Source organism: Electrophorus electricus, chromosome 1 (genome assembly GCF_041902795.1).
Source record: "Electrophorus electricus isolate QZ-2024a chromosome 1, ASM4190279v1, whole genome shotgun sequence".
Taxonomy (NCBI): domain Eukaryota; kingdom Metazoa; phylum Chordata; class Actinopteri; order Gymnotiformes; family Gymnotidae; genus Electrophorus; species Electrophorus electricus.
In genome coordinates this window covers 25,668,631-25,695,665 of record NC_137497.1, presented here as the reverse complement: position 1 = coordinate 25,695,665, position 27,035 = coordinate 25,668,631, and the positions used below count along the sequence as shown (strand labels likewise).

The 27,035-nt window shown below is 43.2% G+C and overlaps 1 protein-coding gene across 3 annotated transcripts; it reads left to right on the top strand.

Moving 5' to 3' along the window:
* The first annotated feature begins 757 nt into the window (after positions 1 to 757).
* loxl2b (lysyl oxidase-like 2b) lies at positions 758 to 25,334 on the top strand. Of its 3 annotated transcripts, none has more exons than XM_027009261.3 (14): positions 758 to 1,077; positions 2,747 to 3,106; positions 3,637 to 3,812; positions 11,126 to 11,337; positions 13,074 to 13,290; positions 14,304 to 14,484; positions 16,441 to 16,598; positions 17,499 to 17,666; positions 20,423 to 20,588; positions 21,721 to 21,961; positions 22,285 to 22,400; positions 22,532 to 22,668; positions 22,940 to 23,051; positions 23,323 to 25,334. In XM_027009261.3, the coding sequence occupies exons 2-14, from the start codon at positions 2,770 to 2,772 to the stop codon at positions 23,391 to 23,393; spliced, it is 2,292 nt and encodes a 763-aa protein (XP_026865062.1). In that variant the 5' UTR covers positions 758 to 1,077; positions 2,747 to 2,769; the 3' UTR covers positions 23,394 to 25,334. The 3 variants fall into 3 exon arrangements, with proteins under 3 accessions (XP_026865062.1, XP_026865061.1, XP_081569322.1); XM_027009260.3 differs by having other exon boundaries at positions 14,301 to 14,484; XM_081713196.1 differs by lacking the exon at positions 758 to 1,077 and having other exon boundaries at positions 3,007 to 3,135; positions 14,301 to 14,484.
* Positions 25,335 to 27,035: the final 1,701 nt, after the last annotated feature.

The window sequence follows — 27,035 nt, the reverse complement described above, 5'->3', positions numbered from 1 at the left end:
AAGAGGGGCATTTATACAGCTCATCAGAAACAAGAAGAGCAGTTATAAAGCTCAACAAAGACAAGAGGGGCAGTTATACAGCTCGTCAGAGACAAGAGGGGCAGTTATAAAGTTTGTTAGAGACAAGAGGGGCATTTATACAGCTCATCAGAACCAAGAGGAGCAGTTATACAGCTCAACAGAGACAACTCTGGAATACAATAGACATTTATGTGTGATTAGCATTTGTTTTACTGTCTCAATGACTGAACAAAGAATATCCCCTTGTTATGAAACACTTGCTTTTCTCGATTCGCAAGGTCTTGTCCAAAAAATAGCCTGGCATCTGTGCTGTGTGGTTCCCTGATGGTCGGAGGCATTGCTAGTATAGAGGGGTATAGGGGTGTAGATCCCTTCAGTCATTGCTGTCATGGTGAAAATATGCTAGTTTCGGTCAAGCTGTGCACCAGCAATGGAATGGGCACGTCCAAGAACTTTGTGACAGCTCAGAAGAAAGGGAATGAAGGAGAATGCCACATCTCAACCCGCTGACCTCCCTGAACCGCTTTTGAGCCATGTAATTACTGTAATTAGGACTGACAGAAGATCTGAATTATTAATGTCTATTCACCAACCTTAACAACTCGGATCTTGCCTAGCCACGCTCCAACGGACTTTACACATCCACAAGGTGGCGGTATGCACCTTGTGGAGAGATATATAAGCATGAGTCCAGAGGAACAAAGCTTCTGCAGAAGTATGGATGTTGGGGGTGGTCGCGCAACCGCTCTTTTTCTGGACAGCAACTTGCCGTTTTTGCAAAATCCTTCTGACGGACAATTCTGCACGTATTCCACGAGGTCCTGTGCTTCAAGAATTTTAGTTATGTCCCACCTAAATATCCAGTGTCATCGGGATCATGAGGTCATCGTGGGCGTGAGGAGGCAGTTCAGAGAGGCGTGACTTGGTCCGGGACTCCGCTGAAATTACGGAAGATAGAGTGAAAGTTGGGGAGAATAACAGACGAGAGGAGATCATTGCGTTGGGATGTGAAAGGAGTTCTAAAAGGAAGTCCAAATTCGTTCTTTTTTCATCAAAGTAAGTTTGCCAATCTGCCTGGTTCTGTTCATAATTCCTTTGTGAGATTAAAGTTTAATGTAAAGGTGTTACATGGGGATTTTTTTTTTTTTTGCCATCTATCCATTATTTATTTCGGTGTCCGTTTTAAGACAATTTTTTTTATACACGTGTACATTAAGTATAGAATCTGAGGAGTAAATGTTAGACGTTAAGAAAGACTATAAGTTATGGATGCATACTTCAGTAATAACATAACTGTAGGCAGCATGTGACGTCATCGTCGGAGACTAGGGACATGAATTGAGGGAAAAGCTAGAGCGAAAATCTAGAGAAAAACGCTCATTAGAAAAGTAACTACATATAAAACATTTACGCAAGATTTAAGCATGTTTGTCGTTGCAGTCATACATATAATCTGTGTTTAAACCATATCCTTTTTTCAAAGAATTCAGGAACGCAAGCTTCTACAAGCCTTTACTCTCAGTCCCTTGTTGCATTCACATGACACTGGGTTGTGGTTTCCCTCTGTCTTTTTTGACTTTTGACCTCTAGCGCTCTGCTGGAATCCCCTTCATAGTGACCCGAGGCAAATATGCAATGCTCTCTGGAACCCTGGGCTGTCCAGGGTTCCTGTCTTCCCACAGGCTATTCTTTAGACACATTCATATAAGGCAACACTTCAAATCAGCACCTTGGGCAGGACCTTTGCCTATCAGAGTGACATGAATGTGTGTCGTTTGCATTTCTTACTGTGTTATTATGATGCCTTTCCTGGATTAGTCAGTTTAGCTGGGAAATGGAAACGAGAGAGCAATGGGGAAACCTTTGAGGGACGGTCAGTGGCTCTTATGCTGGACCATCTGAGTTCAAGTTTGGGCCTTCGTTTTGGAGCGCTCACATTTTTCAGACTTGCGTAACCACTGCCACGCAGTGTTCCGGCTACAGAAAACCTGCAATAGGGGCAGACATGGAAACTGGCGCTAATTCCTCAGGGTTCGTGAGGTTCACATCTGGCTACCGCATCTGGATTAGTGTTGCATGACCCTTCTTTTGGTTTTCACAGTACAGGATTCTGATAAATTTTAGCACTGACTTATAATTCCTTTAGAGACTGAAAATAGTTCTAATGTGTGTGTGTGTGTGTGTGTGTGTGTTACCTTATGAGAGTTTCTGCTTTTATCTTAGTGTGGATATCTTAAGGGAATGCTTTGAAGAAAGTGGGATCTCAGCTGTCTTTCTGAAGTTTTCTGTTACCATCTGCATGGCTCTGACATATGTACATTTGTCTGCACATACGGACTCCGGTGCTATCTCAGCCAGTCCTGCTCCTCCTGACATCTGCTCTCTTGGCATTTAAATGTCTACCAACCAATTACAATTGGACTGTCCTGCAGTAATGCCATGCCATTCTAGCATTTCATGTGTTTCAAACAGCATCATGCATTATTGGGCCCTTGTTGATCAGATTGGATGAGAGGAAGCTTTAGTCACAGTGCCTTGCTGGTCTTTTTGATTACCTCTGTTCATTAGTGCTGCTTTGAAACAAAAGTGTTTTAATTCACTCGGTTTAAACTTTGGACACATCCTGGGCAGGCTATAAATCCACTTTTTTTTCTGTTTGAAGCAGAGTGCGGGCACAAATGGGCCCGGCTGAGCGCTCTTCTCCTCACTCTTTGCTCGTTCACAGACCACCTTAAAGCTCCCGGAGCGATGTCAGCCCTCTGGTCCATCCTGTGCCACCTGGCGACGCTGTCCTGTATCTGGGGCGCGTGCCGCGCGCAGTACGAGTACCTGGGTTACCCGGCGCCTGCCGAGGAGCACTACACGCCACCGCAGATTCCCGCCGACGTGCCCAAGATCCTGCTGCGGCTGGCCGGAGAGAAGCGCAAGCACAACGAGGGCCGTGTGGAGGTCTTCTATGACGGCCAGTGGGGCACCGTGTGCGACGACGACTTCAACATCCACGCTGCGCAGGTGGTATGCAGGGAGCTGGGCTACGTCGAGGCCGTCTCCTGGGCTCCCGCCTCCAAATACGGGAAAGGGGAGGGTAAGCTATCAGCGCTTACCGTCGCCGCGGTACGATAGCATTCCAACATGTTGGCTAACTATTTTAATACATGTGAACCGGTGGGCACCAATTAGCACAAAACATTAGCATGAGTCTTTCAAGGTGAACCTGACATGACTTTAACAGCACTCAGTGGGGGGTTTCTGAAATGTTAAGGGTTCTGAGTTGTATGCCTTTAAGATGGTGTTTTATAAGTGATTTATAAGTGATTTGAAACTACTAGATAGGTTACGGTAGAGCAGTTTTATTTTAAAATGCTTTAGCTAACGTCTGCGACTGAAATATAAAAGTGTTACATAGATACCTAAATTAAATTCTAACATAAATTTCAAATGTACATGAACCTCTCTTAAGTCGAAACACATTATGTCATTATCAGTGTAATTTAGTAAAAAAAAACAAAAAAAAAAACCCCACACACAACATTTCTTTGCAGGTTGGACGACCCAGAGGTCTCCTTTAACCTCTCCTTTAAGCAGGTATTGCTGACCTCTTCTCGCTTCTCCCAGGCCGCATCTGGTTCGATAACGTCCACTGCAGGGGGAAGGAGAAGACCCTGGCGCAGTGCGAGTCCAACGGCATCGGCGTGTCCGACTGCAAGCACTCCGAAGACGTGGGCGTGGTCTGCAGTGACAAGAGGATCCCAGGATTTCGGTTCCTCAACCCGCTCGCCAACAACATCGACGTGAGTGTGCTCACGTCTGCTACTTTTATCCACCTCGTTGCAACTCTTGGCTCAAGGCTTGGTGGTGTTCCAGGCAGGGAACATCCGATTGCACTGAGCTTCCTGAGCTGTTAATGGTCCTATACAATTACAACCATAACTTGTTCTGAAGTGACCATTAACAAACTGACAAATGGTCTAGCGTTGGCTTTTGCATCTGGACTCAGTCGACGTCTCTCAAGATGGAGGCTTTATTGCCATTATGAAGCTGAAAAATGCATGTCAAAATTAAGCTCTTTGATAACTCGTAAATGACTTGATGGCATACAACAGTACTGGGTTCTCAAAAAGTGTATAACAACATGATGTCATAAACAGCATACACATTAGCATCGAATCGTTAATAATTTCAACAATTGGCACAAAATTGAGAAGAGGAACACCCTGACGTTTTCTTATAAAAAAAAAAAAAGGAATTCGGTCGTGCCGGCCTTCAGACATTCAGACGTCTAGAGACAGCTCCTTCACGGCGGTCTCCAGCTGGGCGGCAGCGAGAGAAAACGCACCAGTCAGCTTTTCCATCCGCTGTCCGTCTGCACGTGCTCCACGTTAAAATGTGTCCACAGTGCGGTCGCGGAGGCAGCAGTGTGTGTGTGTGTGTGTGTGTGTGTGTGTGTGTGTGTGTGTGTGTGTGTGTGTGTGTGTGTGTGTGTGTGTGTGTGTACTCTGAAGAAAAAGTAGCGAGGCAACAGATCATGTTTCATTGAATAAATTAATGTTTGAACTAGAGTTTAATCAGCTCACATCATTCTGCTAGAAAACGGCAATAAACCTTTGATCAGTACTTGTTTTAGATAGTCGTGAAAACCTTCGTCCTGGTCATAATCTTGTTCTCCGTTTGTCAACAAGGTGTTTTGCTTTTTCGTAGTGCTCAGATTCTCTGCCCGTTTTTACGCCTCCTTCGTTTTTTATATAAGAACAGGCAGGGCATTCAGTCCCAGTTCATTTATCATACAGCTGTAGTAATTAACACAGCTCTAACGCAGTGTACTCGATTTAGCGATGTTTGTTGCCTATTTTTGTGACCCAGTTGAATATTCTGTGCCAGTGATAAACAGGTTTGGTATCTCTCCGTGTTTTGGAGATCTGTTTACCGGCCACTTTTGCTGTTCCCCGCCGGTTAACCGCTGACGCGTCGCGCTGTCAGTGGGGCGCATCATGGTCCCACTCTTCCTGCAAACGAGCGCTTGCTTTCATGTTTCCTCGGTTTTTAGAGAATGCGTTTTAGGTCTGTCCGAGAGAAATCGACTGAGGTTATTACTTCGCATGAGTATATTTCAGCCATTTTCATATTCCTGGTAGCATGGAAAAAGCGCATAGCTTTCTCTCAAACCACTTTAATCTATAAGGGCAGCGTTGTTTAGTAAAAGTCATCATTGAATTCATGAACATTTTTAGCAGTCTTGGGGGGGTGGCCATATTTGAGGCTTTAGTCAGGATTTAGTAACTTTATCTTACCTAGACATCATGGGAGGACGGGTGTGCATGCCTCTGAATGTGTTATGCAACACAGTCGCAGAGAGTTCACGTCAGGAGGAACTGTGCACTGTACAAACTGTAAGATCCTACATACATTCCACAAGCTTCTTTCCTGGCTATTATTTATCGCGTGCGCACACACAACACATACACACACACACACACACACACACACACACACACACACACACACACACACACACACACACACACACACACATGCACATGCGTGCATGCACAAAAGATTTTGTTAAAACTGTGCACATTGCATCATAGAACAGACAACACTTCACATCTTGCGGAAGTCATGAGTCTCCGTATGAAGAACTGTTCCTTTTAATCAAATCTCTTGTTTGAGCTGCAGCAGTAGGAGTATCTCCACAGCTAATCCCTTGTTTGCGCTGCAGCAGTAGGAGTATCTCCACAGCTAATCCCTGGTTTTGAGCTGTAGCCATAGGGGAATCTCCACAGCTAATCCCTTGTTTGAGCTGCAGCAGTAGGGGTATCTCCACACCTAATCCCTGGTTTTGAGCTGTAGCCATAGGGGAATCTCCACAGCTAATCCCTTGTTTGAGCTGCAGCCATAGGAGTATCTCCACATTTTATCCCTGGTTTGAGCTGCAGCCATAGGAGTATCTCCACAGCTAATCCCTGGTTTGAGCTGCAACCATAGGAGTATCTCCACAGCTAATCCCTTGTTTGAGCTGCAGCCATAGGAGTATCTCCACAGCTAATCCCTGGTTTGAGCTGCAGCCATAGGAGTATCTCCACAGCTAATCCCTGGTTTGAGTTTCCGCAGTAGGAGTATCTCCACAGCTAATCCCTGGTTTGAGTTGCCGCAGTAGGAATATCTCCACAGCTAATCCTATTGTTCTGCTTTGAGTGACTCTGGCAGCATTCAGCTCTGGTGACTCACATGTCTGTCCCCCTCCCCCATCTTAAAACGAAAAGGCCAGCACATGTTTATCAAGCGTCTCGGGCTAAGCCTGCTGACCCTGGATCGTTTTTCCATCCCTCAAGCCCTTCTGAGTGCAGGCAAGTTGGTGCAGTGCGCTGGCCTGGGATCAATTGCATGACTCTGGGCCTTTCACATGCCCTGGAGCCAGATTAGGATCTTGCAGCTGCACATGCAACTTTAATTGGCTGATTTTTCAAATCAGTGTTCCTTTAAACCCATAAACAGTCCTTAATCTCAGAGGGCCAGACACATGTTAAAACTGAATTCGCAATAAATTACATGTTCATCTGGAATTTCCTTTTATAAATACATCAATGTCTTTGGTGTAGCTTTCTGTCCTAGGTTTAGTCTCTCTGGGCTTCGTCTGCAACTCATCATGTCAGGATGATTGCCGACTGCATTTAAATAGCATGATTGATGACCACAAAATGTGGAGTGCTTCATCAACCTCTGACCAATTTTTTCTCTTACACAAAAGCAAAGCGTTTTTGGACTAGGGTCTTTTACAGGACCTTTCCTGTACATACACAGTCTTGTTCTTTTTGTTAGGTTAGAGGTCACATTTCTGATCCCTTGCCCTATAGCAGTTAGCCTATATGTTACAATGACAGCCCAATGGAGTGTAGGAATTGTTCTGTGCAGTTCTAAACCTGTTCCAGAAGAACACAGCCTGCTACACTGCTCTTGATCAGGTGACCTGTAGCATATGCAGGGGGAACACTGCCCACTAACACAACCTTGCTTATTTAAGGTAGAATGAAGGTGATTGTGGGGCCCAGGGCTCTGCTAGTGAGGGATCTGGGGCATATTATGTTGCTCCTGCAACACACACACACACACACACACACACACACACACACACACACACACACACACACACACACACACAACCATTACAGAACCCTTTGACTACATTGTTTTTACAAGGTGGTGAAAATGTGCAGCAGTGGTTGAATTGAATTCAAGCTCTATCTACAAAGTTCTTCTCTGGTGGGGTTAGTGTTTGGGGGTTGTATGTAAAACATTGGAAAGATGTTACAGCCAAATGTTTGTTAAAAGAGAAGTTAAGCTGTTTGGCTTACACTTAATTAACCAGGTGAGCTTAAAAAGTAATTTTATCCCTTGCCTATGGGTTTCTTAAAGATCCATGTGAACTACAAAAAACAATGACTCCTTTGAAAAATGATCAGTAAGCTATTTCCCATGTGTGTGTGTGTGTGTGTGTGTGTGTGCGCGTGCATTTGTTCTACCCATTTTCACAGATTCTTTCCCTGTCACTCATTACACCTCTATTGGTACCACATGTTAGCAGCTCAGCAAAGGAAAGATTTACTGGCAGATAATCACAGGGGTGTTTGTAGATGAGGACAATGGAGATCATATTTCATCCATGCCAGTTCACAAGACACACGAGCGCGTCAGCTGTCCACTTATGTCATATGTGCTAAGTCTGCATATCTTATATCTGAAAACTTAATTCAGCTGTCAAAGGATGATACTCAGCATACCACTCAGCTCATTAGAACCACAGAACTGTCCAGACATGCCTGATAGTGCTGGAGTCAGATGGAAGAGCGTGGTTTCTGCCACTTGCATTGGGACGTCATGTTCCTGGTAGGTCTTCTGGCAGCCAAAGGGCAAACACTTCAGCCTGCTGCTCAGTAATTTTAGTACAGCAACTTCAAAACAATTAGCAATTCTATTATTCACATTCCTCTTACTCAAATGTTTTGATTTTAGAAATTTCAAAGCTTAGCAAGTCTACAATTGACCTTGTTCTTAGAGAGTAAAATGTAAAAAATGTAAAAGAAAGTAGCCATCGGTTGCCTTTCTCTCCTTTTCCCTCTGTCTGTGTCTGTCCTTATACTGGCTGTGTATGTGTGTTTTGTCACGGACTCTTCTCCTTTTGAGTCTCTCATTCTCCTACTCTTTTTTTTTTCTATCTGAAGAAGGAGGTTCTCCACTAGTGCCTCAGTCTCCTTCTCCAGTTCAGCTGTGGGAGTGTTTTCGCTTTTTTCTATTTGAAAGAACGCATGACTAGTCTACTCAGAGGCTGTCTTCAACAGAAAGACATGCCCTTACAAATCGATATCCCAGCTGGAGGTCCCCCCCCCCCCCCCACACACTCCCTAGCCAGTTACCCCTGAAACAAAACACAAGTGTTTAGGACATTTTTATTTTATTTTTCCAGTAATAAGTCCCCAACTAAAAGTACCTGATCCCCTCCCCTCTCTGCTACAATCAACACGTTGTTGTAACGTGAACTTGAAATCGACGGGACCTTGAGCTGCCGATTACATCTGATGTGTGTGTGCATTAGCTCCTACCCCATTTCATACAACTGCCCCTTTCTGCCCCCAGAATGGCATGTAAGGAAACAAACTTCAGACTGAGTTATAGGACAGCAGCTCCCTGCACCTGACTGTCTTTTCCACTTTTTTTCCCCAGTTTCGCTGGTTGCACATAGTCACACAAAATGGCTAGCTGTATTATTTACTACTTTATCAGCAGTGTGTGGGCTGTACCCAAATGTCTCACTGTCAAGGTACACATTTTACATGTGACCTGTTGCCTGTATTACTTAGATGTTAGGTCCTTAAAGGCGTAAAACAGTTATATCTCTATATAAATATGTATTACAAACCAAACTATAATAGAAGACGAAAACGAATGTTAATGCCCTAAAGTGCATTTACGTTGCTACAGGTTTGATAAAAACAATTTTGAGCAGAAGAGACATTTGCTTGATTTCGTGCCAATGCACCCAATGCAGTCCTATATTTTGGGTTTTTATTTAGTTGTTGTTGTTGCCCACAGAGTCAAATTTAGATTTTGGTAAAGTTCACCTCTGTTTCAAATATGCTGGACTGCCAGACATAAATATAGCTCTCTCTGAGTGCTGGAACGGCCGTTCTATTTAAATGACCTAGAGTCCGTCTCAGATATGTTAAAGACATTTTAGTTTAGACCACAGTATTTATTCTTTGATTGTCAAAAAAATAAAAGTAAGACTCCACAGTTAGAGATTTGGTGACTGGAATTGGAGCGAAGGAAGGAAATGCTTCCACAGACTGCTCTGATGCAGCCTAGCAAAAGGTACAAATCTCTGCTCAGTTAACAATTACCGTCAGAGCAGTGCTGAAAATTATTGTGTTTGCCATAATTGCGTTTGTCCTAATTGGAGTTATTCAAACATGTGAAAGTGAACATGCTGATGCCTTTTGCCATGCCACTAAAAAGTTTAGATGTCAGTTTAGATTTTTTTGTACCATAATGAAACTATAGTCCATGCCAAAGCACAAGATAACTGCACACTTTTGTGAATATCCTGCAATGGAACAGTGGTGGATACTTAACCAGCCAGCTACCAAGGCAGAAGAAAAACCCTTTTAGCTCTACCTACATCCTGCCACAACCACACACTCGAGTTGAGACTGTCTCCCTGTCTCTGGACTTCCTCTCATCCAGAGGGGGGAGGGTGTGTGTGTGTGTGTGTGTGTGTGTGTGTGTGTGTGTGTGTGTGTGTGTGTGTGTGTGTGTGTGTGTGTGTGTGTGTGTGTGTGTGTGTGTGTGTGTGTGTGTGTGTGTGTACATAAGCCAGTATCCAGCTGTTTAGGCTTGCAGGCTTTTAGACCCAGCCTGCTCTGTTACGAAGCCAAGCAATGCAGTTATGTTTGTTCTCCTCTTTATGGGGAGCCACACTGTGGGCAATACATGCTGTGGAGAGGACACCTCTAATAGCTCTTTAATACACTCTACCACTGCCAGCATCATGTCAACTTCATCGTGTCCTTCTGTTCTTATAACAACCAGTTTATTGGTCATTGTTAGAACAGACGGCCAATGACTTATGACTTCCCAGTTGAGCAAACTTGGGTAAAAGACCTAGTTATAAACTAACATGCTAAATAACTCTCACCAGACTCCTGCCTGTTTGATTGGGTTGTATACTTTTTTTTTTTTATTGTTCTTGCTAAAACCACAGATAATGGGTTACAGGGGATGGCTCTGAACAACAATTCAGATGTTCTTAGCGATGAGTAGACACTAGCAATGCCTGAGAGATGGTATGTTAGCTGCTCCCACTAGCGTCTGTTTTTCATTAGCTGTCTTATTGCTGTCCAGTCCGAAACTGGTTTAACTCTACACTAGCTTGAGCACGTGAGCTGCAGTGGTTTGTTCAACAAGCAGAACTCACCTGTACTGTAGTCTCTCAAGACAATGGAAAGCAATGTGCATATTAGCAAACAAGAACATCTAAACCAGGCCAGCCAAAAATGGTGCTCGAAGCCAAATTTGTTCCTCAGAGACTTTCTGCTTTGGCCCCTGTAGGCCAACAATTTTCAGAACACGTGTCGTAGATGTCAAGGTGCTCAAAACTTTCTGATGAGCGGTTTTCCATGGGTAACTTTGTTTATGCGAAACAGGAAACTTGCCGGAACAGTGGCACTGATTAATGTGTTCCTCAGAAGTTTGTCAAGTAGTGCTGTACTCACAATAATGAAGCAGGTAAAGATAAATACAAGCTATTGATGTAGTAATGGCATGTCCTCAGTTAGCATGTCCTCATAACTCCGAGGTAACGGACTCATACTTGCCTTCGCTAATTATTAACAACATCTGAGTTTTGGAGGTAAACCATGGCCATATCAAAATTCTGATGAGGCCCAAAATGATGTTTTGCAAGATGGATGGTATAATATCCTTGATAAGGAAAGGAAATCATATAAATATGTTCTCGACTTGACACCTAACTGTAACTAGCAGCAGAACATTTTTTTGAAATGTCAAAAGGTTGCCATGGTGTTTATGTTCCCCACTGTGGTTCCCATGGCAGCACATGACCATCCAGGTGGAGGACGTACGCATCCGCCCCGTGCTGTCCTCCTCCCGGAAGCGCATCCCTGTGACGGAGGGCTACATGGAGGTGAAGGACGGTGGGAAGTGGAAGCAGGTGTGCGATGTGGAGTGGAGCTCCATGAACAGCCGGGTGATCTGTGGAATGTTTGGCTTCCCTGGAGAGAGGAGATACAACACACGCATCTACAGGTCAGCGCCACCCCGCAAGCCGACCCAAGCACATCTAAATAACAGCCAGCCTTAGTGGTGTGGGTTTTTGTTTTTTTGTTTTTTGCATATTATGCAAGACTATCATTCAGTATTCTCATAGCTTAGCCAAGGACAATTTCACTGACTTTTTGCCACACTGGTCACAGTAATTCTTTGGACCAGATACCTAATGACAGCTCCAAACTATTAGCCTCGAGATATAAAAGGCTGTTGTTTCTAGAACCCCCTCTATAATGACCACGGAAATGAGACTAGCTCAAGGCAAAAGGAGGACTACTTTATAATGGAAATAAGAAATAAACACACACAGCTTTCCCACTGGAGATTGGCTTGGGAAACTATCTCACAAACTCCTGTCTTGGGAAGCTATCTCACAAACTCCTGTCCAAAGCACTGACCCCACTGGAAAAAATGCATACAATTTTATTTTACGTTTGCCTCTGTAAATCCCATGTAATTGTGTGTCCAGCACAATCAGAAGGCGTGAATCTTCTAAGGTCAACCCCTTATTTTAAACTTATTTTTAATTTAATGCTCAGAAAGGACTGTATTTAAGTATTTCTCTCCATAGTCTCCTACCGGTACATTCTCTACAGCATATGCAGTATGAATCGCACTGCATAGTCATAAATCTCGAACCCTTTCTTTCATGGAAACCTGCTCTCAAACATCACATGATACATTGTAAAGGATAATGTTGTGGACCGGAGAGATCATGAGATGCACCTCGGCCTACGTGCCTCCCTGCACGTGCTGAGCTTGCAAATCTCGTGGGCCATGTCCGTTTGTTCTGTCTCTTGCCTGCTGGTGGAGTTGTGCACCGGTTCAGCGGGTCTTTCATACCGCAGGTGAGATCGGGATTTTACCGAAAGCAGCCCTGTTGTATGGCAGCTTTACCTCTTCCTTGCTCAGTGGACAGTCCTCGATTTTCCGATGGCTCTCTATAACTCAGGTTTGTGCACAGGGCTCAAATATTCATGTCCCCAGACCGGCCGACGTTAAAACGGATGGAAGTGGAGGCATCTCATAAGGCTGCTTTTCTCAAATGAGAAACGTCCAGTAGAGCTTGTGTTCTCCCATGTCGGTGGTATGAATCCAAGCTCAGGGGGGTGAGAGGATAATGCTTGTCCTGCTAAAATTGTTGTATGCGTGTGTCCCAAGTCTGTTTTTGACACTGGCTACTTTGGGGAGCCTCCAAGGCGAGACATTCTTTTGCTCGGTGGCTGAATGAAAAACAAATGTGGGTTGCTCCTCCCTTATGCAGCACCTCAGCAATGAGATTAGGCCTTCCTTTGTGAGACACAGTTTTTCTCATTAAATGCCCACACGTTACGTTCATTGTAGCAGGAGCAGCCTCAGAATAATCTAATGCAAAATTACAATTGGCACAATTAAGAAGGACTACAAATCTACTTTTGCATTTTATCATTGTATCTTAATATTTACATAGTTCCATATGGTATATATCAGACTATGGTTAGTTTGTAATGAAATTCTCTTTCTCTGTCCTTCTCTCTTTATGTCTCTTTATTTTCTCTTCCTCTCTCTTGCCCTCACTTTCTTCCCTCTCAATCTCAATCTACTCTGTCTTCTCCATTCTCACTCACTCTCCCTCTCTCCTTCTCTCTCCCTCTCCATCTGTCTCTTCCTCTCGCTCTCTCTCCCCCTCACTCTCTCTCTCCCTCTCGATCTCACTCTTTCTCCAATCTGTACAGAATGTTCGCCAGCAGAAGGACGCACACATACTGGGATTACTCGGTGAACTGTACAGGCACCGAGGCCCACCTTTCCAGCTGCAAGCTGGGCCACTTGCTGTCGCCCTCTGCCAACAGCTCATGCAGCCAGGGCATCCCAGTAGTGGTCAGCTGCATCCCCGGCCGAGCCTTTGCTCCCACGCACATGGCCAACTACAGGAAAGCCTTCAGACAGGAGGTAGGTCAACCAGCAGCCAGATGACTCAGACCGTGCTCCGCAAGCCTATAGCATTCCCAAGATGAGCCCATCTTGTTGTACAAGCAATTCTTTTATGCTTAGGCCTCATGAGGATTCATTTGTTAATTTTTTTTTTTAAGAAAAAAAAATTAAGACTTATCTTACTCTCAATCGACCTGGCAAAAAGCTCTCGACTTCAGGTTAGTGGTTCTTGTGGGTACCATCTGGTATTGGCATGGTTTGTGACTAAATGCCTGACTTCTGCTAAATGAATGCAGAAAAAACAGGGCCAGTCCAGCACTCTGGAACACTACTGTGGTATGAGTGTAGAAGGATAGAAGGACACAATTGCACACAGAACCTTTTTTGTTGTCGGTGTTGACTACACTCTCCCAAGGACTAAGCGACATGCCAAGATCCCTGAATCATGTTTTTATGACAGAATAAGGGCAATTTCTTCTGTTCTGTTATCCTGTCGTTAGGGCTCTGCTCTGGCACAGAAAGAGCATTGCTCTAATGCACCACGCAAGTATCATGTACTTAAGTATTTTGAGATGGCCAGTTATATCACCCTTTGAACACACCACTCTCAACCCTGTAATTTCTGCTGCAGTTCATACTAGGCTCTGTGATTACATGAACATTAATATGACAGAGCGATGGAGAAGGTAGTGGATGATTCTCCTGCCTCGGTGTGACTCACTTTTTCCTCCAGAGATGATCCGGCCAAGCCCATATGCATGCCTCCGGCCACGTTCTAGGGTTCAGTGGGGTTGACTGGTTATCAGGCACATCTCTACTCTGTGGAACTGCACAAAAGTGTAGATATTAGGTACATTATAGTAGAAAACAGGCCCCTTTAAGCACCAGCTAACTCAGAATTCAGTAACTGTTGTATCCTCAATCTTTGTTTTGTTTTTGTTTTTTTACTTATGCGAGGTATAAATATTGATATCTTTATGCCTTTCTTTCTTTCTTTTTTTTTTGCTTCTTTCTTCTCTCCTTCCCAGCAGCCCCTGGTGCGTCTGAGGGGTGGTGGTGTGGTGGGTGAAGGTCGGGTGGAGGTGCTGAAGAATGGGGAGTGGGGCACCATCTGTGACGACCACTGGAGCCTGGTGGCGGCTACTGTGGTGTGTCGTGAGCTGGGCTTTGGCACCGCCAAGGAGGCTCTGTCTGGCGGCCGTCTCGGCCAGGGTAGGCCAGCCGCACAGCCCTTATGCCACGCGGTCTCCTGGACCTGGCTAAAAACTGATTCATATTATTATCGTATCACTGATCTATACTGTATCTCTGGTCCATATTGCATCATTTACTCATATCACATCGTATAACTGGTCCATATTGCATCACTGACTCACATGATATTGTATCACTTGTCCAGGATCAGCAGTCATATGATATGATGAAATACCATGGTAATAGGTCTGCTTCTCAGAGAGCACACACTGTTGAACTAAGAGAACCTGAAGGCCTTTGCTCTGCACAAACGTTTATGGCTCAAGGTTTCGGAAACCAAGGAGAGCTAGGGCTTGCCTTCATGAATCACACACATATGCAACCACACATCACACAGTATGTCAGGGTATACATCTCATCATTTGTTTACCAAATGGTTAAGGAGAGTGGAGAACATGTAGGCGGAAACATTACACCCCGTGGTCATTACACACTATTACACACTATGACACATCCATACACATTATTTTACTAGCTGGTTGGAAAATTAATGTGTGTCTGGCTAGAATGTATGGTTATAGTTAAAGCCATCAACACTGTGAGTTATTTTTTTTTAGTATGCATCACGACTTCTTGTCTGTAGGTAAAATTCAATAGATCTCACATTAATGCAAATCTCCACATGAAAACCAGTCAGTATGATTGCAAAGAAATCCAACCAATCAGCTAAGATGACTACACTCAGGGCAGTAGGAAAATGATTAATAGTTTGAATTTATCATTTTGAATGATGAAATTAATTTTTCATTTTAAATTGATCATTTTTAAATTTATTGTGTGTTTCCAGACTAGTTGTCTGGTTGTATAATATTTAAGAACTTTTTATAATAATTGTTTTTACTCAGTTTTTACTTCAGTTGTACTTGAAAAGGGTAGTCTGATCATGTCTTAGAACATGGTTTAGTCGGTGTGCTGAAAAAATGGCAATCAATTAGTCTGTGGACGCTACTTATAATGGCTTACATTCTCCCATGTTCTGTTTACATTTATAGGTCTAGTGGCTTTTTGCTGAGATTTATTCCTATAAGATGCTCTTTAGTGAGCATGGGATGACATAGTTTCCCCCAGGCTATTGCAGTAAACGTCCCATAGGAATGTGTTCTGCACTCGCCCACCAACAAGGGCTGCACGATTTATCATTTGTTAATCAGTATCGCGATATTGATGACCTCAATACTGATATCCCATCTCCCTTGCTTGACATAGATTATCAGTGTGTTTGAAAATGACATTCCAGCATTTCACCGGTCAACATGACCTATCCACTTTGGGAAATGGCACGTTGCAACGGCTGGGTGTCTTGACACTGGAGACAGTCCATAAAAATTCCAGAAAGATGGTGCACTGCCTTGAGAAACAGAAGACATTTTGAAGTCAAAATGGAAGGTTTCAGGCAGAGAATTTTCTGATTTCTGATTATTTTCTCCTCAAATTGTCATCCAGTTTCTGGTTGGAAGGGAACGCTGTAATAATTCAGCTTCTAGTGATCGTCAGACTGTCATTGACTTAGTTTAGGTAGAAAGAAGTAATGAAAGCAGTTATAAAATGAGGTACAGAAAACTTTCAGTCTCAGTCCTTAGCCAATACAACCCTGTATGTTACATAGACATAGAAACAATTCATCAGTAAGGGAAGTGTTTTCTTTTTATGTAATTTTTCCATTTTTAATTCATTTTTGTTATTTAATTATTTTGTTTAGTTTCTGTATTTAATTTTATTATTGTTTTCTATTGAAATAAATTGTTTTATTTTACTTTTTTGTCTTTTTATGTAAACACCTTCCTGAGGTGATAGATCTTGAGATATAATGAGCTTTATTATTTAAATCTTCTATGTAAATATAAAGCATTTTGAATCGTCACTGTGTATAAGAATGCTATACAAATAAACTTGCCTTGCCTTGTGTGTTCTCAGGCATGGGCCCAGTCCACATGAATGAGGTGCAGTGCTCTGGCTTCGAGAAGTCTGTGACCGAATGCCAGTTTAACATGGATAAGGACTCGGAGGGGTGCAGTCACGAGGAGGATGCGGGTGTCCGGTGCAACGTTCCTGCCATGGGCTTCCAGCAGCAGGTCAGGATACTGCTCTAAAGCCTTTAATGCAGGGGAGCTCGATCCTGCTCCTAGAGGTCTACCAGTCTACGGCCTAGTACAGGACAGTGACTATCCAGGAACAGCATCAGACATAGCCTCTGTAGAGCAGTGGATAACCAGGAGCAGTACTGGAACTAAACTCTATAGGGCAGTGGATTTACAAGCATGGGGCTGGAACTAAACTCTGTAGGGCAGTGGATATCCAGGACCAGGGTTTGAACTAAACTCTATAAAGGCAGTGAATATCCACGAGTAGCACTGGGACTAAACCTTATAGGGCAGTGGATATCCAGGAGAAGCATTAGTCAGCCTACGCTTTTTTCACATGAATTTTAGTTCACATTGTGGATGGTTCTATGAACCCCCCAAAACCTTTCTAGAGAACAGACTACTGATCACTGAAGTTTGATTATTCATCATACCCAGCTGCAAATGTCACTCCTCATGAATGCCGGTAATTTCCCAAGTTGCCTCAGGACTGAACCAATCAAACATTGAGGTATAGTGTGATAAAATAAATGATGATGTTTGCATGGTTGGATGAGCAGACGTAATCTCACACTGGAATTCTTTACGATCCCTTATTGTGGAAGCGCTGTGGAGACTGGCATCACATTGTCTAGGAAAATAAAAGAATGAAAAATGGCAAAGCAATAATAAAGCAGTTGCTAATGGCAGTTGTTAAACAAGCAGGCATTAATGTTCAGTGTCAACAAAGACAATACAACACCTAAGCACAGTGTGCAGGTAATGGCTGTTTAATATGACAGCTCAAGCAGATTTGCAGAAGTACACAAATATTGCACATATTGAAAACTCTGCCCAAGTCCCAATGCTTGGAGCCTAACTAGGAACGCGTTTGCTCTGGCTCCCTTACAGCTGCGGCTGAGTGGTGGCCGGAACCCATTTGAGGGCCGTGTGGAGGTGCTGATGGAGAGGAACGGCTCGCTCGTGTGGGGCACGGTGTGTGGTGACAGCTGGGGCACTATGGAGGCCATGGTGGTGTGTCGCCAGCTCGGGCTGGGCTTTGCCAGCAGCGCATTCCAGGTATGACCTCTGAAACCCACATCCCGAACCCAAAGATCCACCAACCAATGAACCCCCCACCAGATCTTCCTACCGAGTCTCGCCTCTCAAATGCCCCATGATCCGGCTCATGAGTCCCGCCTTCAGAACTCCCTTGTCCCTCCAGACCTCATGGTGCTGGTCACTGAAAGAGCTATCTAGTCATAGTAACTAAAGCAAATGCAATCTTTCAGTATGTTCTGCTGATCCAATTTCCTGTTTTTACACCAATCGAAAATTAGTAGTAGTTTGAGTAGTAGGAGACTCCAGCAACACAAACTATAACTCACAAAGAGGAAAATGAACCAAATCACAGTGGGAATATATATATATGTATATGTATATATTTCAAGGATAATAACACTAACAAATCAATAATTGAGTAAAGAGGGGTATATTTATCTGATTATAATTTAGTATGTGCTATAGTCAAAGTCTGTCTACATCTTTGGTTTCGGCCAGCCATTTTGGCTTGTGCATGACATCACCCAGCTGTTTTAGAAGAAGCTGCTGACAGGATTGTGCTTCAGGGCAGCTGAAGGTTTGTGTCACATTAAAGTGTGTCGGAATATTTTCCATTCCCAAGGGCTCCTCAAATATAATAAATAAAAGTGCGTGGCCGAGCCCAAACACAGTATTAATTAGTAACGATTTAATATGCACATCTTTGTTTTGTCACGAGACAACAACATCAGCCCTATATAATTTTGTTTTTACTTATTTTAAAATGCAATTAATTTTTATGTTTGACGACTTCAGTCAGTAGCATAAGGTTTAAACAGGTTCAAGGTTTTTGGTAATAAACTTTGTCAATGCAAGCTCGCTTTAATAGCGGCAGGTCACTGCAGTGAATGCTGAACTATGTGAAGTTACTGTTTTGTCTCCTTTCATTAATCTTCATAGCAAAAGTCCTATAGCACATTTTGAAGGCTTACACATTTACTAGGCTCTACCTGTTTTCTTTTAATCACACTCCATCCCCCAGGCTAACTGCTGGCTGCGGTAAACACACTGCACTTTTCTCCCTCTCACACCATTTGATGTAAAGAAATGTAGGGGATTTTTATTGTACTTTTTTTAGAATTAACTTATGGCTCCGTCTGTTAGATCATTGGCTTGCTTTCCAACAGTCTTCAGATGTTTCCGTCTGGTAAAATATCTCCCAGGGGACCTACATGAGTCACTCATGCTGCCTCCAAGACTGCATTCCTTAATTGAATACCTTGGAGGAAAAAATTAATTCTTGTTGGAAAATGTTTTGTCCAATTTGAAGGTCTGGTAAAGTATAATGCTCAGTATATCAACTTCCATCTTTTAAGATTGTGTAAGATTAAGGCATCCAACGTGGTTGAATAATCTATCTCTAATATGGACTTTTAAAGAGAATTACCAGCCAGGTGTCTGCCCTACAAAGGAGATTCTACTTTGAATCAAAAAGCATGAGCTTTTGCAAGTGACGGCTGCCTGTGTTTACCGTTGCCAAGGGAACGCTCCTGCCCACCTGTGCAGGAACCCAATAGCATAAACATCTGGCCACATCTGGTAGCCACTGAAGAGTGGAAAATGCACTGCCTCCCCTCTGTGAGGAAGGATGTCCCACAGATAAGAGATCATTAAAAGACTGTTTAATAACAGAGAGGCGTGTCTTGGAAAAAGCCTGCGAGCTCTGCACTTGGTGGGATCCTTTAGTTTGACAGGTGATTTAAGGCCAAGTCATTTGTAAACATGTTTAATTTATCAGTGTCATTGAAATTATTTTGGAATTAATGATTTATCCCGTTATTTAATTTTTTTTTAAAGGTAATATGGGATTGTTCACTTTGAAATTACGGGCCCTGCAAAAATCTCAACTTCCTGCTTTTTGAAAGATGTATTTTCACTCACTGATGTTTCATATGATCATTCAACAGTTAAAATCTTAGCCCCAAATTTATAGCATCACCCATGGAACACTTACTGCTGGTCTCAGTGTCAGACGTCCAAAAAGGGTCAAACAAACATCGGCTCCCTCTTGTGGAGAAATGCTGACGTGTGATAGACATTTCACGCTAATGCAGTGTAAGCCACAGTGTGGAATTGCTGAATTAGTGCTAAGTGCAACCCAGCTTCTGTGACCTAATGAAAAAGTGAACTCCAAAACTTTCATGCACCGCAGCCGAGACTAAAGTTACCCATGCAAGAAAATGTCTGTAAAAGAGTAAGATGTGATCCCGAAGCTGTGATCCAGAAGGTGTACTGTACATCAGACAAGTGGCTCCCTCTTGTGGTGAAACTTAGTGTCGTGTACAGGAAATCCTCACATAAAAACCTGCAGTCAGAAATAGTCGCGCTAGTGGCATTCGTACTCCAAGACGAGCTCCGAGTTCACTAGCAAGTACAGAAGAGCTGGAAACATGCACATTACCACAGAGAGATTCTGCTCGCAGTATTAATTAGGTGGAGCGTTTTGAATCCGACTGAATGAAATACAGTGTGTGTCTACAAAGCTGTAAACAACACAGTAGCCTGCCGAGCAGAATTTGTTTCTCATGTCCTGGTATATGGTCGGTCATCATACATATTTTAAAACAGCAGAGTGAGCCCAAATGCAGCTGAAATCGAATGGATAGATTCGATATGATGGCGTCTCTCTCTCTCTCTCTCTCTCTCTCTCTCTCTCTCTCTCTCTCTCTCTCTCTCTCTCTCTCTCTCTCTCTCTCTCTCTCTCTCTCTCTCTCTCTCTCTCTCTCGTAAAATAGGAGACGTGGTACTGGCCAGGCACAGTCACCGCCGACAACGTGGTGATGAGCGGGGTCCACTGTGCAGGCACTGAGATGTCCCTGTCCCACTGCCTCCACCACGGCGAGCACCTGCGCTGCCCCAGGGGAGGAGCGCGCTACGCAGCGGGAGTCTCCTGCTCTGAGAGTGAGAGCTTCCGCCGTATCTACAACAACGACGACGACAACAACAGCAGCAGCAACAACGATGTGCTTTTTAATTGCATAACACATTTAAAAATGCGCTTTTCACGACAGAGATAAAACAAAATAGAAAATAAAAGAAGGAGAAAAGGCTAGGAGAGTAACATGCAGACAAGAACAGTAAAAAAGTGTATACAACTATGCTTCACAGTGGCGTTTAAAAGACAGAGTGATTGAACAGAAGTCCTAATAGAGCAGTGGTGAGTAAGTGCATTTTGAGATGTTTTATGAAGGTGCCAAGGCTGTCAATTGATCGCAGGCTTCCAGGCAGAGAAGGCCAGAGCCTGCAGTCATAATTAACTAAAGCCGGCTCAACATCCCGCCTCTCCCCCAGGCAGTCTTTCAAGGAACGAATAAAAGAAGCCCTCTAGAAGCCCTGAAAGACATAGCAGGAGCATTACCTGACAGACCAATCAGCCATAAGACCTCAGCGGCATTAAAGCCTAATAAGATCTTATTAGTACTAAGACAAATGAAGTTCTGCACGTCCTTGTTTTGTTTGGAACAGTGTTTCTAGATCCAGTCCTGAGAGCCCACTGGACAGTCCACGTTTTTGCTCTAACCCACCGCTTAATGAGTTTGAACCAAGCCATTAGGGACACTGAACACCTGATACATACTTATGTAGTGGCAGCTAAGTTAAGTAAGGATCTTGAGGCCTGGGTTGAAAAACACTGATTTAGGTCCCCTAGATTTTAATGTCTGAATATAATTACATTTACTGAACTATGGATAATGTGCATTCATTTTATAGAGAAAGAAAGACCCTTAAGAATAAGACATTATTAGGAAGATACTTTCTATCAATATCTTATTGTTTATTGTGATGTTGTATCTATGGTTTATGGTCTATGATGATGTGGTTTTAATCTTGCATAATTGCTAACGGGCATTTAAGACACAGAGTGCAATTTCATTTGGATTTTGTTTAGCATGAGTATTTTTAGGGATTTTATTTCAGATGAAAGAACATAATATTCAAAGCCCAGACATAAGGATCCTGTTGAGAGTTGTAATGTGAGATCTCTAATTGCCCCACCACACTCATGCGTCGCCCATCCTCTTCTTCTGCGCAGCTGCCCCGGACCTGGTGCTGAACCCGCAGGTGGTGGAACAGACCACGTACCTGGAGGACCGGCAAATGTTCATGCTGCAGTGCGCCTACGAGGAGAACTGCCTGGCCTCCACCTCCGGCTCCACACCGGCCAACTCCTACCGACGTCTGTTGCGCTTCTCCTCCCAGATCCACAACAATGGCCAGGCCGACTTCAGGCCGAAGGCCTCGCGAGAGTCCTGGGTCTGGCACGATTGCCACAGGTCAGCTAGTGTCGGCGGGTTTCCTCACTATCTGGTGTTTTTGCCTTATTTTTTTGGATGTTGCGGCAGAAATAGTGGTTTTACTTCTTCCATTTCAAAGATCTATAAAGCACATTTATAACCAGTTATAACCAGTTAGAACTACATTAATAGATGCTTTAGACAAAACCAAAGATAATATTTCTTAAATACTGGCTAGTGAACAGCATAACATACTGTATATAACTCTGCCTTTACAATACAGCCTTAGCATATGTTACAGTTGCCACAGCAGAAACATACAGCTCCAATAGCTTGAGTTTTCCCTCCGTTTTCCCCTGCAGACACTACCACAGCATGGAGGTGTTCACTTATTACGACCTGCTCAGCCTGAATGGTTCCAAAGTGGCTGAAGGACACAAGGCCAGCTTCTGTCTTGAGGACTCGGAGTGCGATGAAGGTTTGTTGGTTTAGTGCAAAGAGATTACTTTAGGTGATGATGGTTTGATTTATTACCAAACAGAGCCTGAACGTGGTGCAGGGTGGCAACCAAACAATTCCCGTGGAGTCAGCAGGTCATTTTCCTTCCAGGGATCGAGAAGAGATACGAGTGTGCTAACTTCGGCGAACAGGGCATCACAGTTAGCTGCTGGGACACATACAGACATGACATCGACTGCCAGTGGGTGGACATCACCGATGTCAAGCCCGGAGACTACCTGTTCCAGGTGCCTCACTCATCTTGAAAAACCTTTAAGATTTTAGGTTCCCTTAAAGAACTGATCTAGGCACAATGTTGGACCTTTACATCTTGATGCATGCAGGAATGTGATTAGAATGTGAATCTGATGTGAAACCAAAGATTTTTGAAATCTCCTATGTCCAAAAATCAAAAAGGAGAAGATATTAAAAAACAAACAAACATTCTTATCACCTTTATTGTGAGCACGTTTTTTTTCATTATGCCCACTGAAGTGATTGTACTCGTGCTTTCTGCAGATTGTCATCAACCCTAACTATGAGGTTGCTGAGTCAGATTATACCAACAATGTTGTGAAATGCAGGACTCGATATGATGGCCATCGCATATGGATGTATAACTGCCATATAGGTGAGGCACGCTGAAGCACCCAGAAAACAAATGCACCTTTTCTGGTGTATTTTCATGAAATTTAATCCGATGAAGACATGGTTATTCTGGTTACCATAATTAGATTATCTGATTTTCTTTCCCTTTGAGCTTTAAAAATTATACTAAATAATATAATACGATATAATGATAATACATTTCTTTATACTGTAGTAGCTTTTCTACTTCAATTGCTTCCTTTATGGACTGCAAAAGACTGCTCTCTGAGATTGACTCTCTGGTCTTTATGCAGGAGGCTCAGTAAGTGGTGAGACGGAGGAGTTGTTCCCAGGCCTGCTGAGTAACCAGGTGACCCACAGGTAAGAGGTGGGGTTTAAACAGGACAGCTGAGACCTCGCCACCACACCACTGGCGATCCTGACAAGAGGCCCCTCCCTCCACCCACTATGATTCCACTGAATGCTCAGCGCCAACATACTGGCATTAAGCCTTTCACTGCCATGTTGGCCCAAGATGTCCCACACCCCTGCCCACATAAATGGATGAAGCCACAGGAACTGCCCCAGGACAATGAACTAAGGATGGCCAAAGACCCAAACCCAACAGCATGCACTATAATTTGGATAGGGATCCCAGCACAGGACTTTTAGGACTTCTGTCATACTGCAACTGTCATTTCAAGACACATCAAGGCTTACCTCCATAAAATACCACAGTCCTTGATGCAGCCCTGTACCTCCAGTAAAGATAACTGACAATCTCTTTCCACCAAAGCCAAACCCCTACAAGCCACTTAAACAGTGGGCTCAACTCCATCTGCTGCTGGTGCTAGTGATTTTCAATAGAACACTAACACACCTTTTCATCCAATGGGACTCACTGGTAGTTCTGCAAGTGCAGAAATAATTGGTAAATATTTATTTGGGAATGAGCAGGATTTGGAATTTGTATTTGAGAAGAATTGGACAGAATGCGGCAGCCTTAGCTTATTACATGAATACCTAAGTACTATGACCTGCACTTTGCCAGTACATATATTTTCAGTATACAGCACACAACACATATGCCTAGCAGTAGATAAATAACTTATTACTGAAGCACTTGATAGACATGTTTGAATCAGCTGCTCTGGAGCCAGAAAAATTTCGCTCCGCGACCACCATGAGACAAACATTTCACCCTGAGACAGACCGCCCAGAGAAAAACATTTCACTTTGAGACAGACCACCCTGAGACAGACGTTTCACCCTGCGACAGACCAGCCTGAGGCAGACCACCTTGCTTGCCTGTGCAGGAAGGCCCGACCCTGACATGCTAATTTGCTGGAGAAAAATAAACTCAGACTCTTTTCTGAAAACCAGGCCCTCTTCCCCCTTTGTAGATGGGTTCATTCTGTTCGCTAGTGCAGCATGTCCAGATTACACTGTCACCTGGAAGGCTGGGGATGCATCGGGACCTGATGATAATTGCACATTTGCATAGAATTCCTGCATGTGATTGCACAGGAATCGTCATTCAGGACTGGACCCTTACTGAGTGCAATCATTATAGAGCCGTGAAAGAGACACATGCACTTAAATAAGACGCTTCCCCCCATACAATTATATCAGAACCCATGCTGAAACCTACATTCTTATAATATAACAGTTTTATGTTCATTTATTTTCTTTTACTGCTAACCAGTCTAACCCTATTTACCTAAACCCTTCAGTATTGTTAAGCTGTCATTTTATAAAATGCAAATAATTAACTAGACTTGATAAAACATATACACCTTCTATCCACTACATTTAAGGTTATATCATGAATTTGAGTTTCTCAGCTACCATTAGTAACTTATTCTAAGTCAGGGATTTAAATAACAACTGTCTACATTTTTGTTGTTGTTGTTGTTTGTTTTTTTTTTGTTTTTTTTTTTGTTTAGTTTAGGTTTTTTTGGGGGGGTGGTACAGAATGTATTATGATGCCTCTGCTAAAATGGTGCTACCAAAGAAGAATCCTCTGTTTTTAGAGGGCACATGTGATGTGACTGATTTGCATTATGCTTACTTGAATGGAACGCAAAAAAATCCATACTGTGCATTTTTATGCTGTTTAGCCGTAAATAAATGCAAGCATACATCGAAAGAAAAGAACGTGTTTGGCACCTTTTTTGATGGAAGGGTTCCTGGAAATCATCTCCAAGATCAATGTTTAGCTTTTGCAGGATTTAGGAAAATAAATGTTTAAATATTAGTCCAAGTTAAAATGTACAATGCCCACAAGAGGGCACTCTTGTCATAATATAAAAAGGTCTACAAACTACTTGTTGTTTCCAGTGTCTTGTTAGACGCAGGGGACGCTGAAAGGGGGGTGACCTGATCAGAACTGCATTCTCAACACTTTTCTAAATACCTTTAGCCAAACACACTGGTATTTGGAAATACTTGCACACAGGCAGCAACTCGAGTCTTCTGTGAGCCCCAGGGAGACAGACATGGTGAGACCAGAGTATTCGGTGTTTCAGAGTGTCCGAACATGGCGGAAGTCCGTTGCATTTTTCCACAGGCAGCCACTTTAGAAGGGGAGTTTACATTCCACACGGTTCAGTGTTTACATTCAGCTGCGTGAAGAGGCTGCGTGTGCGTGTTACACTTTCAAGCGCCCATTTGCTTAGTCAACGGGTCTGCGCACTTCAGGTGATTTATGGCTAACTATCCGCTCTCCCTCCCCGAGTGAGAGCCGGTTCACTGCAATTTCTACAAAGTCCAGGGAACTGTAAAACCAAGGCCACAGCGTCATTAAAGTGAAACATCACGATGACATGCACCACCTTGTGGGGAATTTACTGCTTGCTAACCGTGAGTTAGCAAGTTACAAACTAGTTCCTTGGGCTTTTCATTTAAGAATTGCTGTGTGATATGCTTTATAACGATACTGTGCAAGCAAGGGGATTTTTGGCTTCACTCAGGAGACGTATTCATGATATGTGTTGACGGTGAAATTCTGGCAAAGAGACTGTCCTCCTCCTGCCAATTTGTCTTTTCCGGAGTAAAAATCTCAACTGCAAATTTAATGCTGTTAAGTAATTAAATACTGAATTATGAAAAATCCCACTGGTATTAGCAAATAGTTCAAAACCCAGAAACAGAGACACATTTATTCAGCTATACCCAGAGACACATTCAGGGACTTTACTATATATATTCTCAGATACACATTTAAAGTGCATTCCATATATGCCCTGCTATACATTTAGGGTCTTTATTCTATATATGCCCAGCTACACATTTAAGGTGGTTATTCTGTATATGGCCAGGAGCACTATCATACTTGGCCTTGTAAAACATTTTTGGCCTCAGCAACCCTGTGAATCCACATTCCAGTTACATGCTGCTGTTAATCTGGTTATGACTGCTCAAATTTGAATACCCAAAGCTAATATCCATTTTAGAGAATCAAGCTACTAAAATAAAATTGAAGCACCTCATGCATAAAAAAATTAAATTCCAGCAAAAGGTGCAGGGAGCTGGATGTTTATATCCTAACAGCATTATGAAGTGCTAACAGCTTAGCACTGAATAACATAACTGAATTACTGAATATCATTCCCCATCCTCATAGTTCTCAGTGTTTATAAAGCAGCCCCACCACCCACACAACTCCCTGATATGTAAAAATTCCCCACATAATAAAGTAAGAGATAGCCAGACTATGACGGTACTGCCCACGTGCCTTCTGGAGTGCAAACTTTGTGCGTCGTTAATGGTAACAACAACAGGGAAAGGCATGCGGTGAGTTTCCATTACTGAGATTACATGTCATTATAACTGCTGGAAATGATTCCTGTGAACAAAGCGTGATCACAAAGAATGCTGCACTGATTCTGCACACTCTTGCGAAGACAAACCAAAGACCAAAGTTCCACCGTAAAATCATCCTCTCCAGATAGCAGACCATTTTTTGTTAAATGTTTCACCTTACTTGATTTTTCTAGAAATGGTGCCTGCCCCTGTCTTCTGTAGT

Coding starts and splice junctions, on each gene's coding strand:
- loxl2b (XM_027009260.3), top strand. CDS start 2,770: ATGTCAGCCCTCTGGTCCATCCTGTGCCACCTGGCGACGCTGTCCTGT. Junction 13,291..14,300: donor GGAAAGCCTTCAGACAGGAG/GTAGGTCAACCA, acceptor TCTCCTTCCCAG/CAGCCCCTGGTGCGTCTGAG. Junction 23,052..23,322: donor GATGTATAACTGCCATATAG/GTGAGGCACGCT, acceptor GTCTTTATGCAG/GAGGCTCAGTAAGTGGTGAG.